The following is a 14,142-nucleotide window of genomic DNA, read 5'->3' as shown; positions in this document are numbered from 1 at the left end:
AAGCTCCAGGGACACCTCAGAGCCCCTGCCAGGGCCTGAAGGGGCTCCAGGAGAGCTGCAGAGGGACTGGGGACAAGGGATGGAGGGACAGGACACAGGGAATGGCTCCCACTGCCAGAGGGCAGGGATGGATGGGGAATTGGGAATTGGGAATTGTTCCCTGTGAGGGTGGGCAGGCCCTGGCACAGGGTGCCCACCCTGGATCCCTGGCAGTGCCCAAGGCCAGGCTGGGCAGGGCTGGGAGCAGCCTGGGACAGTGGGAGGTGTCCCTGCCCTGCCAGGAGCAGGATCGAATGGGCTTTAGGATTCTTTCCCCCCCAATTCCATTCTGAGATTCAGCTGTCTCTGCCCAGCAGCCCTTTCCCTCCCCTGCAGCATATAGAAGCAGCAGGCTCTGCTTGTTGAAAAATAAATATTTATTTACATCTGAAAAGAGAGTTAATGTGTGAATTGGTCTCGTGGGGGTTCCATCGATCCAGGACTGTGACTCCAGGCTGGTGCAGCCTCTTTGCTTTGTGTGCTCGAGGCAGCTCCTCCCTGAGGCACTGGCAGAGGCTCCCCCAGCCCCTCGGGGAAGGGCAGGGCCTGGAGAACCTCCTGTGTCCATGGGCATTTCCTGGAGCTCCCAGCTGCTTCCTCCCGCCTGGAGGGGACTCGTGAAAGGAAGGAATGTGATGGGAACAGCTCTGGCAGTGGCTGTGCTGCTCCCGCGGGCCAGAGCGAGGGGGCTGGGGGTATCTCCAGCTGCTCTGGGCTCCCCCAGGACAGGAGCAGCCCTGCTCAAACCACACCACCTCTGCTGCTTCCCTTGCCCCTGGGCTTCCCGGGATCCACAGCCTGCTTGGCCAGGGCAGGAGGATGCTTTGGCACCCCCCTGGAAAGCAAACTGCCAGGATTTTAGCCTTTGGTTCCTGAGCTCCTGCCAGGCTGGCAATCCAGCTTTTCCCCCCCACAGAGCAGGGGAGGCTGGGCTGGGTGCTGAACCTGGCATGGGGGAGCTTGGGCTCTGCCCCAGTGAGCTGCTGCTCTCAAATCCTTCACTCCCAGGTGGTTCTGGGGCTCCATCCTTGGCTCTGCCCACGGCAGGGGCACCAGGGGTTTGTGCAGGGCAGCGAGGAGGGGATGGAGCTCTGTTCTGTGTCAGTGATGGTGGCAGCAGGAGCAGCCCCTCGCTGTGCAGAGCTTCACAGGGTGGCTGGGGAGGCCTGGTGAGATGGTCCTGGGCTGGGACACGGGGACAGGGACAGGCTGTGGTGTGGCCCAGGTGTGGCAGCACCTCCCATTGCCCCTGCAGGGCCAGGCTGCCCCTGCCTGCTGTGATCCCACAGGTGCCCAGGGGGGTGTGGGTGTCCAGGGGCTCCCTGTGTGTGGGAGGTGTCCTGGGAGAGGCTGCCCACACAGCAGTGCCTGCTAAGAGCCAGAGGTGCCACCTCCCCTTGGGTCACAGCAGGGATGTCCCTTCCAGCAGCTCCAGTGTGGCACAGCCAGACACCCGTGCCAGCCTGGCCATCCTGGGCGGGCACTGCCCAGCACAGCTTCCTGCAGCCAGGCCCTGTGGCCATCGTGGCCAGCAGCCCCTCTGCCCTGGCTGGTCACCCCCTCACTGGGCACAGCAGAGCACCGGGTGGTCGAGCTTCCAGAGCTGCCACTTCTTCTTCATCTCAGACTTCACCTGCCATGGACGGGAGGGAGAAGGGGCTTATCCATGGCTGTGCCCTCCCTGCAGGCACGGGGTGGGGTGGGGAAGCCAGGCAGGTGCTATGGCAGAGACAGGGACAGGTACAAGGACAGGGATGTTACCTCCTTGTTGGCAAAGCAGTAGAGCACAGCCACCAGGAAGCCCTGCAGGGAGAGCCAGCAGTGAGCCCCCTCCCTGCTGTCCCTCTCCTGGGGCTGGGATGGGCTTTGGCTCCCCCCAGGCCACTCCTGGGTGTTTTTAGGGCTGGGGTCCCCAGAGAGCACAGGAGGCAGCAGCACGCCCTCAAGGACAGAGGCAGTGCTGCCCTTCCATGGAAGCACCACAGAACAAGCCCAGAGAGGGAGCCCCTGACCTCTGCTCCGTGGTGTGCCCAGAGCAAGGACTTGTTTCACTCCCCCCTCACCTGGAAGGAGTTGAGGAAGAGGGTGAAGAACACCTTGACGTAGCGCAGGATGCCCGTGGTTTGCTCGTCCGTGGCGAAGATGAAAACGACCTCGTGGATCCCAAAGAGGGGGATGAGGGTCAGGGTGGCTTTGGCCAGCCTGGGGGACAGCAAGGGGACAGCAAAACTCCCAGTTAATCATAGGGTGGTCGTTGAAAGAGGTGGAGGAGAGGCGTGGGGAGGGGCAGGGGGCGTGGAGGGGGCGTTATCCCGTTAGCCCAGACTGGCCCCAGCCCACCTCAGCTTGTAGTCGGCGTAGCCCTTCTGGTTGGCCCGGAGCTTGGCCAGGATCACCTTGAGGATCCGCATGAAGATGAGCAGGTTGATCTGGGAGGGGGAGACAGGGCAGGGGCACACAGAGCCCAGCACCCCCGCCCTGGCTGTGACACCCAGCAGGGGATGGCACCCCCTGTGCTGCCGGGGCTGCTGCTGCCCTTCCCCTCCTGCCATCCCAAAATCCCGGCTACAAAGCAGCAGAGCCACCCCCAGCCCCCTTCCCTGGGGTTCAGCACCCCAGCTTCCTTCATGAACCCCCAGAACCAGGGGTCAGCAAACTGCTGAACCCCTTGTGCATTTGGCTGGTTCTTGCAGGCCAGCCCTGCCTCCTGGCCTCTGCTGGAAGCTTCCCAGGGCCAGGGGCTGAGCTGCTGCTGTCCAAACAGACCCGGGGCTGGCAGCTGTTCCCTACCAGGGAGGCAAGCAGGATGGGGATGCGGATGATCCACCAGTAAGCCATGTTCTCATTCAGGGCCCAGCACCTGAGAGAGGGGAGGAGAGACAGCGCCGTCACCCTGGGCTGGGGGCTCAGGGACCCTCAGCAGCCTCTGAACATCCCAGCAAGAGTCCCCTCCATCCATCCATCCATCCATCCATCCATCCATCCATCCCCCATCCATCCATCCATGCATCCCTCATCCATCCCTGTCCATTCATCCCCCATTCATCCCTCATCCATCCATCCATCCATCCATCCATCCATCCATCCATCCATCCATCCATCTCTTCTTTCATCCATCCATCATCCATCCATCCATCCCTGTCCCTTCATCCATCCGTCCATCCATACATCCCTGTACATTCATCCCCCATCCATCCATCCATCCATCCATCCATCCATCCATCCATCCATCCATCCATCCCTTCTTCCATCCATCCATCATCCATCCATCCCTCCATCCATCCATCCATCCATCCATCCATCCATCCATCCATCCATCCCTGTCCATCCCTCCCTGTCCATTCATCCCCCATCCATCCATCCATCCATCCATCCATCCATCCATCCATCCATCCATCCATCCCTTCTTCCATCCATCCATCCATCCATCCATCCATCCATCCATCCATCCATCCATCCATCCATCATCCATCCATCCATCCATCCCTGTCCATCCATCCATCCATCCATCCATCCATCCATCCATCCATCCCTGTCCATCCATCCATCCATCCATCCATCCATCCATCCATCCGTCCATCCATACATCCCTGTACATTCATCCCCCATCCATCCATCCATCCATCCATCCATCCATCCATCCATCCATCCATCCCTGTCCATCCATCCCCACTCACTCCGCGTTCTCCTTCAGGTACTTGGCGGCCATCCAGGGCACCACGAACACCACGGGGGTCCCTGCAAGTCACACAGCAAACCCTGTAAAACCAAGCACCCTCCTGAGCTGAGAAACCACCCCCGTGCTGGGGGGACCCCCGGGTGGCAGAGCCCTCACCCCACACCCTCCTGGGACCACGGTGCCCCCGGGTGACACCGGGAACTGTCCCCTCCCCACAGCGTGCCCGGGGGGCTCCTACCCCAGCCCAGGTAGAGGTAGAGCCTGTAGTAATTCTTCTCGGAGAACACGGCCCCGATGAGCAGCTTGTAGAGGTAGACAGCTTCCACCAGGAACCAGTAGTGGTTGGCCAGGATGCAGTACTGCATCAGCACCTGCGCTGCACGGCACCCCAGCGCTGCCTGCCACGGGAGAGGCACCCCAGGGTCACCCCAGGAGCTCATCCACCGGGGGTGGTGCTGCACAGGCACCCCAAGAACCCCGAGAGCCCTCCCATGGAGCCACAGGTACCCTGAGCGCTCCCCCATGCTGCACAGGCACCCCCAGAGCTCACCCATCAGGGGCACGGGTGGCACCAAGGGCTCATCCCTCAGGTGCCACACAGGCCCAGAGCTCACCCAGTGGGTGCACAGGTACCCCGAGAGTTCACCCACTGGCTCATGGGCAGCACAGGCACCCCAAAAGCGTGTCCACCATGTGGATGGGCACCCCAGCACCATGCACAGGCACCCCAAGACCTCATCCATCAGGTGCATGGGTGTCACCCTGATCTTTTAAGATTTTCTAAGCCTTCTGATGTTTACATTCTTGTAATGAACTTTCTGTTTACATTCTCACACACTTTCTGTAAATAACTTATTGTTTTGCATTCTTTCATAGAAGAAGAGAAATTTGATGGACTGTTAGTTTGTCCAGTGTCATTGGAGAGGGGGCACTGTCACCCTCCAATCCACTGGCACTCTTAGAAATCTATAAATGTTAGAGTCAGATAATAAACTTCCCTTTTCTTCACCTTGAGAGCAGCAGTGTGTGTGCTCATGTTGTTTTGTGTCCTGTAGTGACACATGGGCAGCACTGGCACCCCCAGAGCCCACCCAGCGAGTGCACAGGTACCCCAAGAGTTCACCTGCTGCGTCATGGGCAGCACAGGCACCCCAAAAGTGTGTCCAATGTGTGGATGGGCATCCCAGGACCATGAATAGCACCCCAAGACCTCATCCATCAGGGATATGGACACTCCAGGACCATACACAGGTACGTCAAGACCTCATCCATCAGGTGCATGGGCACCCCAGGACCACCACAGATACCCCAAGACCTCATCCATCAGGTGCATGGGCACCCCAGGACCACCACAGGCACCCCAAGGCCTCATCCATCAGGGATATGGGCACCCCAGGACCTCACCCATCAGGTGCATGGGCAGCACTGGCACCCTCAGAGCTCACCCAGTGGGGTTTTGGGGCTGCACCGACACCGATCCCCCCCAGCCCTGCCCTGCCCAGGGTCCCACGCTGTGCCCAGCCCAGCACTCGCCTCGTGGCTCAGCAGAGCCTCCCAGTCCGCCACCTGCAGCAGCTCCACGCCCCAGCGCCGCTCCAGCAGCGCGTCCTTCACCATCACCGAGGTGGCGCGCAGCCCGAAGGAGGCGAACAGGTTGGCGTGGATGTAATTCCTGGTGCAGCGCAGGTTCCTGCGGGAGCGGCGTCAGGCGGGGCCGCCGTGCGGGCAGGGAGCAGGGGCAGGGCCGGCTCCTACCTGCAGGCGGTGAGGATGAGCAGGGCGGAGATGAGGGTGAGCAGCGACAGCGAGTAGCCCACGGTGTAGAGCACCTTGAAGCTCACCATGAGCCGGCGGGCGCCTTCCTGCATTTGAGAACAGCGCCAGGTGAGTGCGTGTCCACCCCGGCCAGGCTGCCCCGGCCATCCCAGCCGTGTCCCACCTCCTCAGCGGTGACCTCCAGCTCATCCTCGCACTGGGAATAGTCCCTCCAGGGCTGGCTGCCGTTCACTGTCACCCACTGGCCGTCGGTGCCGCACCTGCGGCTCACCAGCCCGTGTTTCACTGCGGACACCAAGCACAGGCACAGTGCCCAGGCTCCCCCAAGCACAGGCACAGTGCCCAGGCTCCCCAGGCACAGACACCGTGCCCCAGGCTCCCCCAAGCACAGACACAGTGCCCCAGGCTCCCCCAAGCACCGACACAGTGCCCCAGGCTCCCCCAAGCACAGGCACAGTGCCCAGGCTCCCCAAGCCCCTGTCCCGGGATGAGGGATCTGCCCCTGCTCGGTTCTCCAGGGCAGCCACGGGCAGAGCTGGCTCTGCTCTGAGCCCCGCTGTCCCCTCACCCCGGGTCTGCTCATGGGTCCCCTGCCCCTGTCAGGGGAAGGAAGAGGAGCCCAGAGAGCCTCTCCAGCCCCAGAAGGGCTCGGCCCTGGATTCCAGCTCGGGGATGGCAGGAGGGCACCCTCACCTTTCTCAAACCAGGGCAGGTAGAAGGGGCAGGAGACGTTGACGGCGGTGCCGGGGCTCCCGTCGGGCCAGCAGGCGTACATGTCAAATGTCCTGTTACAGAACAGCCCTTCCGAGGGCAGGGACAGGGACAGCCAATGCTCAGATTGGTGGCACAGACACACCGAGCCCTGCTATCCCAGCACCCCTGAGGGGGCTGATGCCACCCTGAAATGGGCCCGTGTGCCCCACACCAGCCTCAGCCCCCCGGGACACCCAGCCCTGGGTCCCCATCCGATACGTGGAGCTCCTTGTCAGTCCCGTGGGTGACCGGAGCAGGGGACTGGAGAGGGACAAGCCAAGCCCTCCCTACCTGCCGGGTAGGGCTCGCTCGCCATCCTCCTCAGGCACTCGTCACGGTACCGCAGCCACTCCTCGAAGGTCTTCTCCAGCACCTTGGCCCCGCCGCGCTGCAAGCCCGGAGCTGGCTCAGAGCCTGCAGAGCCCTGAGAGCCCCCGGGAAGCGCGGCCACAGCCGGGGCTGGGCAGGAGGCGGGATGGGGCCGGGATGGGGCCGGGATGGAGAAGGGATGGGGCCGGGATGGAGGCGGGATGGGGCCGGGATGAGGCCGGGATGGGGCCGGGATGGAGAGGGATGGAACCGGGATGGGGCCGGGATGGAGAGGGATGGAGCAGGGATGGAGCCGGGATGGAGCACGGATGGGGCCGGGATGGAGCCGGGATGGGGCCGGGATGGAGCCGGGATGGGACCAGGATGGGGGCGGGATGGAACCGGGATGGGGCCGGGATGGAGCTGGGATGGAGCAGGGATGGAGCCGGGATGGAGTCGGGATGGAGCACGGATGGGGCCGGGATGGAGCCGGGATGAGGCCGGGATGGAGCCGGGATGGAACCGGGATGGAGCCGCCCCGGGGTCAGAGCCCGGCAGTGCCAACCCCGCTGTCCCGGCCCAGCCCCGCGCTCACCGGCACGGAGGAGAAGAGGCACAGCCAGGCGAGCTGGACGAGGCTCCGCAGGGATCCGGCTCCAGGCGTGTCCCCCATGGCCGCTCCCAGCCTGACCAGCGCTCCCAGTGCCGGGGCGCGTCTCAAACCGGGCCGGGAACCCCGATCCTGGGGAGAGGTGGAGGAACGGGGGCGGCTCGGCTCTGCCGCCACCCACACCCGGTGGGGGCAGAGATTTGCTCCCCAAGCCAGCGGAGGAGAAGGTCCTGGGCATGTCCTGGGAGCCAAAACCTCGGGGAGCGCCAGGCAGAGCAGCCGGGGTGTAAATGCATCTCACGTCTGGATGAGCCTGCTCAGCTTCCAGCCCCGAGGGGAGCAAACGGCACCGTGACAGCCCCGGTGCCCCCCTGGGTGAGGCGGGAAGGGCTGCAGGGTCGGGGGGCAGCGAGACCTCTCTGGGGTCCCCTGGGGCCGCACCCCCGGCCGGGCTGGGACCCCCATTCCCGCCGTGCCCCAGCACTCCCGCCCGGTCCCGCCGGCCCAGACCCCTCGCAGCCCGGCGGGGCTCGGGGCAGGAGCGGCTCCGCCACCCCCGGGGCTCTCAATCGCTCCCAGCCCGATCTCAGCCCGGCTCCCCCTCAGCACGGAGCTCCCGGTTTGTCCCCAGCCGGTCCCGCTCGGTGCCTGCGGGGTCCCGGGGCTCCGCCGCTCCCTCCGCCCGCTTACCCGGCTCCGCGGGACCGGCAGTCCCGGTGTCCCGCTGCTCCCGGTGTCCCGCTGCTCCCGGTGCTCCCGGCAGCCTCGGCAGTGCCGCTGCTTCTGGCAGCCCCCGTGTTCCCGTTGTTCCCGCTGTTCCCGGTGTTCCCGGTATGCCCGGTGTCCCGTTGTTCCCGCTGTTCCCGCTGTTCCCGGTGTCACGGGCAGCCCCGGCTCCGCGAGGTGAACGCGGCGGTGACCGAGCGGCGTCTGCGGCGGAGCCGCCTCCTGCGAGCGCCGTGCCCCGACGGGAGGGGACTCTGGGGGGGCTCCGGGGGGAGCTCGGGGGCGGCACCGCCTCCCGGGGCTCCGGGTGCCCGGCGGGAATCGGGGGGTCCCGGCGCCGCCGCCCCCACGGCCGCGGAGCTCCAGCACGGAGCCCCCGGGAATCACACGGGAATGGGGGCACAGCCCTGCCGGGGGACCCTGATTGAGTCACACGGGGACGGGGGAACAGGTCCAGCCCCACTGAGGGTCCCCAGCTGCATCACCCGGGGACAGGGATGGGGGCCCAGCCCTCAAACCGTGGGGCACAGGGAGCGGATCAAGGATCCAGCCCCCTTCAGTCTCCGCAGAGCCCCCGTCCCTCCATCACACAGCCCAGGAAAAGTCCTTCCCCTCCGCGGCTCGGTGTCCCCCTGGCTGTCCCCTGGGCTGGGTGACAGCCCCTGTGCAGGCAGGGGGGCCTGGGGGTCACCCTCCCCTGGGGACAGGAGTGGATCCAGCAGAGGGCACAGCCCGTGACATCCATGGCCCTGTCACCTATCCAGGGCAGCTCCAAGGGCAGGACAAGCCATGGGACAAGCCTGGTGCCCTGGTCCTGCTGCTCCCCAGCCCGTGCTGGCAGTGGGAGGGAGGGCTCTGTGCTGGGGAAGGTGACTTTGCCACCAGTGGAGCAGGAGATCCCCCTGAGGCGCCCAAATCACCAGCGCAGCCCTTCCAGGCTCCCCGTCCCTCCCAGTGCAGCTGTGTTCCCTCCTGCTGCAATGCTGGCACCCACCCTGCCCTGCAGCAGGGGGATCATCCCCCAAGCTGGCTGCATGCACCAGAAATCACATTTGTTTTGCAAAATAAGATGTTTGTGTGAAAGCTGCTGCAGTGGAGCAGCCGCAGGAGCCAGGGGGATGAGGAGTCACAGCTGTGGCTGCAGCCATGCGAGGGGTGCCTGCTTTTCCGAGTGACAAACAACGCCCTGGGGAGCAGCCCAGGGAAAGGATTTGATGTTTGGGGGGAAAATGAGCCCTCAGGTGCCTCCCCCAGCACGAGCCAACACCAGGGTGTCTGCTCATTGACAGATTATGAACTTTGGACAAGGGATGGAGGGACAGGACACAGGGAATGGCTCCCACTGCCAGAGGGCAGGGATGGATGGGATATTGGGAATTGGGAATTGTTCCCTGTGAGGGTGGGCAGGCCCTGGCACAGGGTGCCCACCCTGGATCCCTGGCAGTGCCCAAGGCCAGGCTGGGCAGGGCTGGGAGCAGCCTGGGACAGTGGGAGGTGTCCCTGCCATGGCAGGGGTGGCACTGGGTGGGCTTTGAGGTCCCTTCCAGCCTGAAACATTCCATGATTCCATGATGCCACAGCCCTGGGGCACTCATGGGGGATGATTCCAGCCAGGTCCCCATTCCCAGACTGACACTGCACACCTGCACCCCACAGATGTCCCTGTGTGAGCCCATCCAAAGGCAGCAGGAGCAGGGCTGGGCTCATCCCACAAGGATGCTGGATTTGGGGGGAGCCCAGGGCTGCAGCACTGGATGCCATTCCCTAGAGAGGAATCCCAGACTCTGGATGTTACTGTCTGCTGAGGTCCATCTGGATGGGATTGTCTGCCATGTCCCTGGAATGAGGACATGAGGGATGAGCTGTTCCTCTCCATATGGATGCATCCAGGTGGGTCTCCATAGCTGTTCCTCTCCATATGGATGCATTGGTGGGTCTCCATAGCTGCTCCTCTCCATATGGATGCATCCAGGTGGATGTGGATGTGCCAGGGTGAGCTTGGCACACAGCTGTCATTGAGGACACACGACTGGTAAATTGATTTATTTATTAATGAAAGGTGATGTTCACCATCAAAGCTGGGACAATTGTGCCAGAAGGGTCTCAGGAATTGAAGCTGTTGGTGTTTCTTGGGCAGCCTGAGAGCTGCAGGGGTGCTCAGGGAGAGGAGAGCATCCTCCACGGCCCTGCATGATAAAATTATGGAATTGTTCAGGCTGGAAAAGCCCTCTGAGATCATCGAGTCCAACAAGGCAGCACTACCAGGGCCACCATTAACCCATGTCCCTAAAACACCACATCTACAAGTTTTGGGAACACTTCCATGGCTGGTGACCCCAGCACTGCCTTCAGCAGCCTGTTCCAGTGCCTCATCACTCTTTCAGTGAAGAAATTGTCCCAAAATCCAACCCAAACCTCCTCTGGTGCAGCTGGAGGCCGTTTCCTCTGGTCCTGTCCCTGTTCCCTGTGATAAAAGCCGGGGTCAGTGAGGGATAAACACCCAGCCAGAGAACCCCCAGGCTAAATCCCTTCCTCAAGCACTGTTACCAGCAGCAACACCTCCTGATTCAGATTTCACTTTATCTATCCATTATAGATGGGGGAATCCATCCGTGAGCATTACTGCAGCAGCTGCCAGTCAAGGGGCTTTGCTCCCATCCAAACGCAATTCCCAGAACAAAGCACTCACCAACACATCCCGACTCCCAGTTATGCAGCAAACTTCCCAGGAAAGGCAGTGGGAGAGAAATCCCAGGGAGCAGAGTGGGCAGGGACACGGCTCCCTGGGGCTGAGCCATCTCCAGGGCTGCCCCTGGGGCTTTGGTCAGCTTTGCAGAACGGGAGTATCTGTTAACATCCCATTTCTATCTCATTTCCACTCCATTTCCACCCTATTTCCATCCCACTTCCATCCCATTTCCACCTTGTTTTCATCCCACTTCCAATCCCATTTCCAACCCCATTTCCATCCACTTCCATCCCACTTCCACCCCATTTCCATCCTATTTCCATCCCACTACCACCCCACTTCCATCCCATTTCAACCCCATTTCCACTCCACTTCCATCTCATTTCCATGTTGTTTCCATCCCATTTCCTCCCACTTCCACCCCATTTCCATCCACTTCCATCCCACTTCCAGCCACTTCCATCCTACTTCCAACCCATTTCCACCTTGTTTTCATCCCACTTCAACCCCATTTCCACCCCATTTCCATCCCCCGTGGCGATGACAGGCAGGGACCCCACTCCATCACACACAAAGGTCACTCCAGCAGTGTTGCAGCACTCACCACATTCCCAGCGGTGATAAATGTGTGATAAATGAGTGATAAATGTGTGATAAATGAGTGATAAATGTGTGATAAATGTGTGATAAATGTGTGATAAATGAGTGTTCCCGGCTCACAAAGGCTCCATTGGATTTGGCACTCGCTCAGAGCCCTCAGCAGCTGCAGCAGCCCCGGGGATGCAAACCGGGGTTCAAAGCTGACCGGCTCTCCTCGGTTTCCGTGAGGATTCTCGCCCAATTCACGCCGGAAGGTTTACACGATGAGATCAAGACCTTCTGTGAAATGCATCGCTACTCACATCCTGCCCGGGGCCGGGCTCTTTGTGCCCTGCTCTGCCGCAGGGCCTTGGCAGGCAGGGCAGCATCCACACTCCAAGGGTTCAGACCCCGGGAATTCAGGAGCAGACAATGGAATGCATCTTTTATTTCCTCCCTGCCTGCTCGGAGCCTGGTTCAGCTTTTGCTGTCACCAACCCTGGGGCTGCAGCACAAGGAAAACCTGGAGCTGCTGGAGAGAGTCCAGGGGAGCCCATGGAGGCACCCCAAGGGCTGGAGCCCCTCTGGAGCCAGGCTGGCAGAGCTGGGGGTGCTCACCTGGAGAGGAGAAGCTCCAGGGACACCTCAGAGCCCCTGCCAGGGCCTGAAGGGGCTCCAGGAGAGCTGCAGAGGGACTGGGGACAAGGGATGGAGGGACAGGACCCAGGGAATGGCTCCCAGTGCCAGAGGGCAGGGATGGATGGGATATTGGGAATTGGGAATTGTTCCCTGGCAGGGTGAGCAGCCCCTGTGGGCCTGGGTGCTGTTACAGATTGCAAGGCAAGATGTTTTCTATTACCATCTGTATGGCAGCTGTCTTTTGTCAAGTGGGCAGTTTTCCTTATCTCTCCCTCTGAGTGACCGCATTCACTCCTCCCTCGGGAGGGGACATTGCTGATAACAGCTATTGAATGTCACTGCATGGCTGATAAGAACTGCAGCATCCCATTGGGAGATGTGAGCCCAGAGGGAGGAGCCAAGCATTGCTACCCAGATATAATCCAGAGGTTTTTGAGACACCAGCACGGCTTCTCCACTGGATTCCCCAGAGGAACAGCAGCTGCCTCTGCCCCTGGATCTTCAGAGGAAGAACACATCCTTCTCTACAGATCCCCCTGCTCCAGCAGAACCAGCCCTGACACTGCAGGAGGGCTGAGCCACAATTCCAATGGGACTGCCACCAACACCCTGACCCACAGGGTGTCAGGTTGGGTTCTGACTCTGTCAGTGTTGCTCTAGTGTACTGCATTATTGGAATATGTATCCCAATATAACCAGTTAGATGGTGCCTAGGCCAGTTCTGACCTTCGCTGCTGGGCCACAGGCAGCTCTGCGGTGTTATACCTCAAAGATACCTTGGCTGGCGGCAGAGTGCAGCGGGGCACAAGACAGGACTCCGTTTACCTCAGGGGAGAGCTTCTGGCGATGGTGAAGAGAAGAAGGGAGCGGATTCTGCTAGAAGGTAGCCAGATGTTTATTCCATGAGCACAGATACGTCTGCACTGGGCTACTGCTGTTAACAGAATCAGGCCACATGGTCTCATTCACATTTTAAGCTCAGGACAGGGGAAGGGGAGGGGACAGGTGAGTCACCAACCAGGTGAAGGGGCAGGGTCTCCAGGTACTAGGGACACCTATCACACGACGCCTTGCTGGTGTGTTAGCCTGATTGACAGGGCACACTCAGCGAGGGGCGAGGGGGAAGGGAGAAGGTAAAACAGGATATTGCAACACACCACAACATCTCCCCCTAGTTTTGTTTAAAAAGAAGAGGACTGTGTTTATGGTGCAGAATGATTCTACTGAGGCTTCTAGGTCATCCACTGGAGCACTGAGGGCTTCCAAATGGTAGACCTCAGGAGGGGGAGATGAGCTTGAGATTAACTTGAGAACCATGCGTCTGATTACTCCAAAAACAATGCTAAAAACTACAATAACTACAATTAAAATAAACAGCACTAAAATTACAGTTTTCAGAATAGATCTAAACCAGCCCGAGAGTCCCCAGCCATTGAAAAGTCCATTCAGCTCGTTGTCAGTTTCTCTGTTGATGTCTGAGAACCTTTATCGAGGTAGTCCATATGTGGTTTGGGCTGCAGTACTATGTAGGAGATTGCAGGTGGGATGATCACGAGTAGGACGAGAAGCAGGCTCAGTCTCATGACGTCTCGAGGCTACACACGAACAGTGGGATCTAAACTGGTACAAAAACTTGAGACAAACATATATTACAAACTATTCCAGATAGGAGGCTTAAATGGAATTTCCTCCAGAGAACGTGCACGGCGTTTTCTTCTCCAGGCAGCGTGAGCAACCTGGGGTGCTTCTGCAGATTTCTCTGAGACTTTGGGAACATAGGGCTTTACCCATTTGGAAGGAACCCACCTTAAACCAGAGGGGGTGGACACACAGGCGTATCCACGTCCCCAAGTAACCAATTTGTTCAGGATTTACAGAGACAAAATGCCAGTCAGTGTCCTTCAGGTGGAGTGACTCTGTCAGCTGCAACCTGTAAGGCTCATTGACAGAAGATGCGGTTAATACAGAATTACTTAAATCATAACAAAGGTTATTTTGTTTCACCTTCAACAGTGGACTAGCAGACTTGGTCTTTGAAGCACCTGCTTCACTTACACAAATGTTAATATTATTGTGCGCTTGATTTATTTTGCTACCCTTATTCTCTTGGCCTGCTCCTTTTATGTCTGCACGCCTGGCAGGCTGGCGCTTTATTCTTCGTTTTTTTGTTGTTGACCCCCAGGGAGGGCTTGCAGTTCTCCTCCCCTGCTATTTTTAAATTCATCAAATTCCCTTTTCAGGGGGCACTGGTTACTCCAGTGCCCTAGCTTATTACAAAGCAGGCATGGTTTAGTGGGCTCAACCATTGCTGGTCTCCGCTGCTGCCCAGGGTACTGCTGTGCT

General features: G+C 60.1%; 1 protein-coding gene across 1 annotated transcript; it reads right to left on the bottom strand.

The window, feature by feature from the left end:
• Positions 1 to 398: 398 nt before the first annotated feature.
• LOC102069087 (glucagon receptor) lies at positions 399 to 8,519 on the bottom strand. Its single transcript, XM_074553120.1, has 14 exons — positions 7,857 to 8,519; positions 7,152 to 7,298; positions 6,539 to 6,635; positions 6,188 to 6,295; positions 5,658 to 5,779; positions 5,474 to 5,580; positions 5,248 to 5,408; positions 3,957 to 4,112; positions 3,717 to 3,777; positions 2,830 to 2,899; positions 2,380 to 2,468; positions 2,103 to 2,241; positions 1,801 to 1,842; positions 399 to 1,672 (listed from the first exon to the last, which is right to left on the bottom strand). The coding sequence occupies exons 2-14, from the start codon at positions 7,227 to 7,229 to the stop codon at positions 1,601 to 1,603; spliced, it is 1,302 nt and encodes a 433-aa protein (XP_074409221.1). The 5' UTR covers positions 7,230 to 7,298; positions 7,857 to 8,519; the 3' UTR covers positions 399 to 1,600.
• Positions 8,520 to 14,142: the final 5,623 nt, after the last annotated feature.

This window comes from Zonotrichia albicollis, chromosome 16 (assembly GCF_047830755.1).
Source record: "Zonotrichia albicollis isolate bZonAlb1 chromosome 16, bZonAlb1.hap1, whole genome shotgun sequence".
Classification (NCBI taxonomy): domain Eukaryota; kingdom Metazoa; phylum Chordata; class Aves; order Passeriformes; family Passerellidae; genus Zonotrichia; species Zonotrichia albicollis.
The sequence above is the reverse complement of the archived record's forward strand: the minus strand, read 5'-3'. Positions and strand labels throughout refer to the sequence as shown.

Bases quoted from the DNA above. Each gene is read 5' to 3' on its own strand.
- LOC102069087 (XM_074553120.1), bottom strand. From the start codon at position 7,229: ATGGGGGACACGCCTGGAGCCGGATCCCTGCGGAGCCTCGTCCAGCTC. The intron at 5,780-6,187 runs GTGAGGGTGCCC...TGGTGTCCGCAG, and splicing joins CCTGCCCTGGTTTGAGAAAG to TGAAACACGGGCTGGTGAGC. The intron at 1,843-2,102 runs GTGAGGGGGGAG...CTCTCCCTGCAG, and splicing joins TCTTCCTCAACTCCTTCCAG to GGCTTCCTGGTGGCTGTGCT.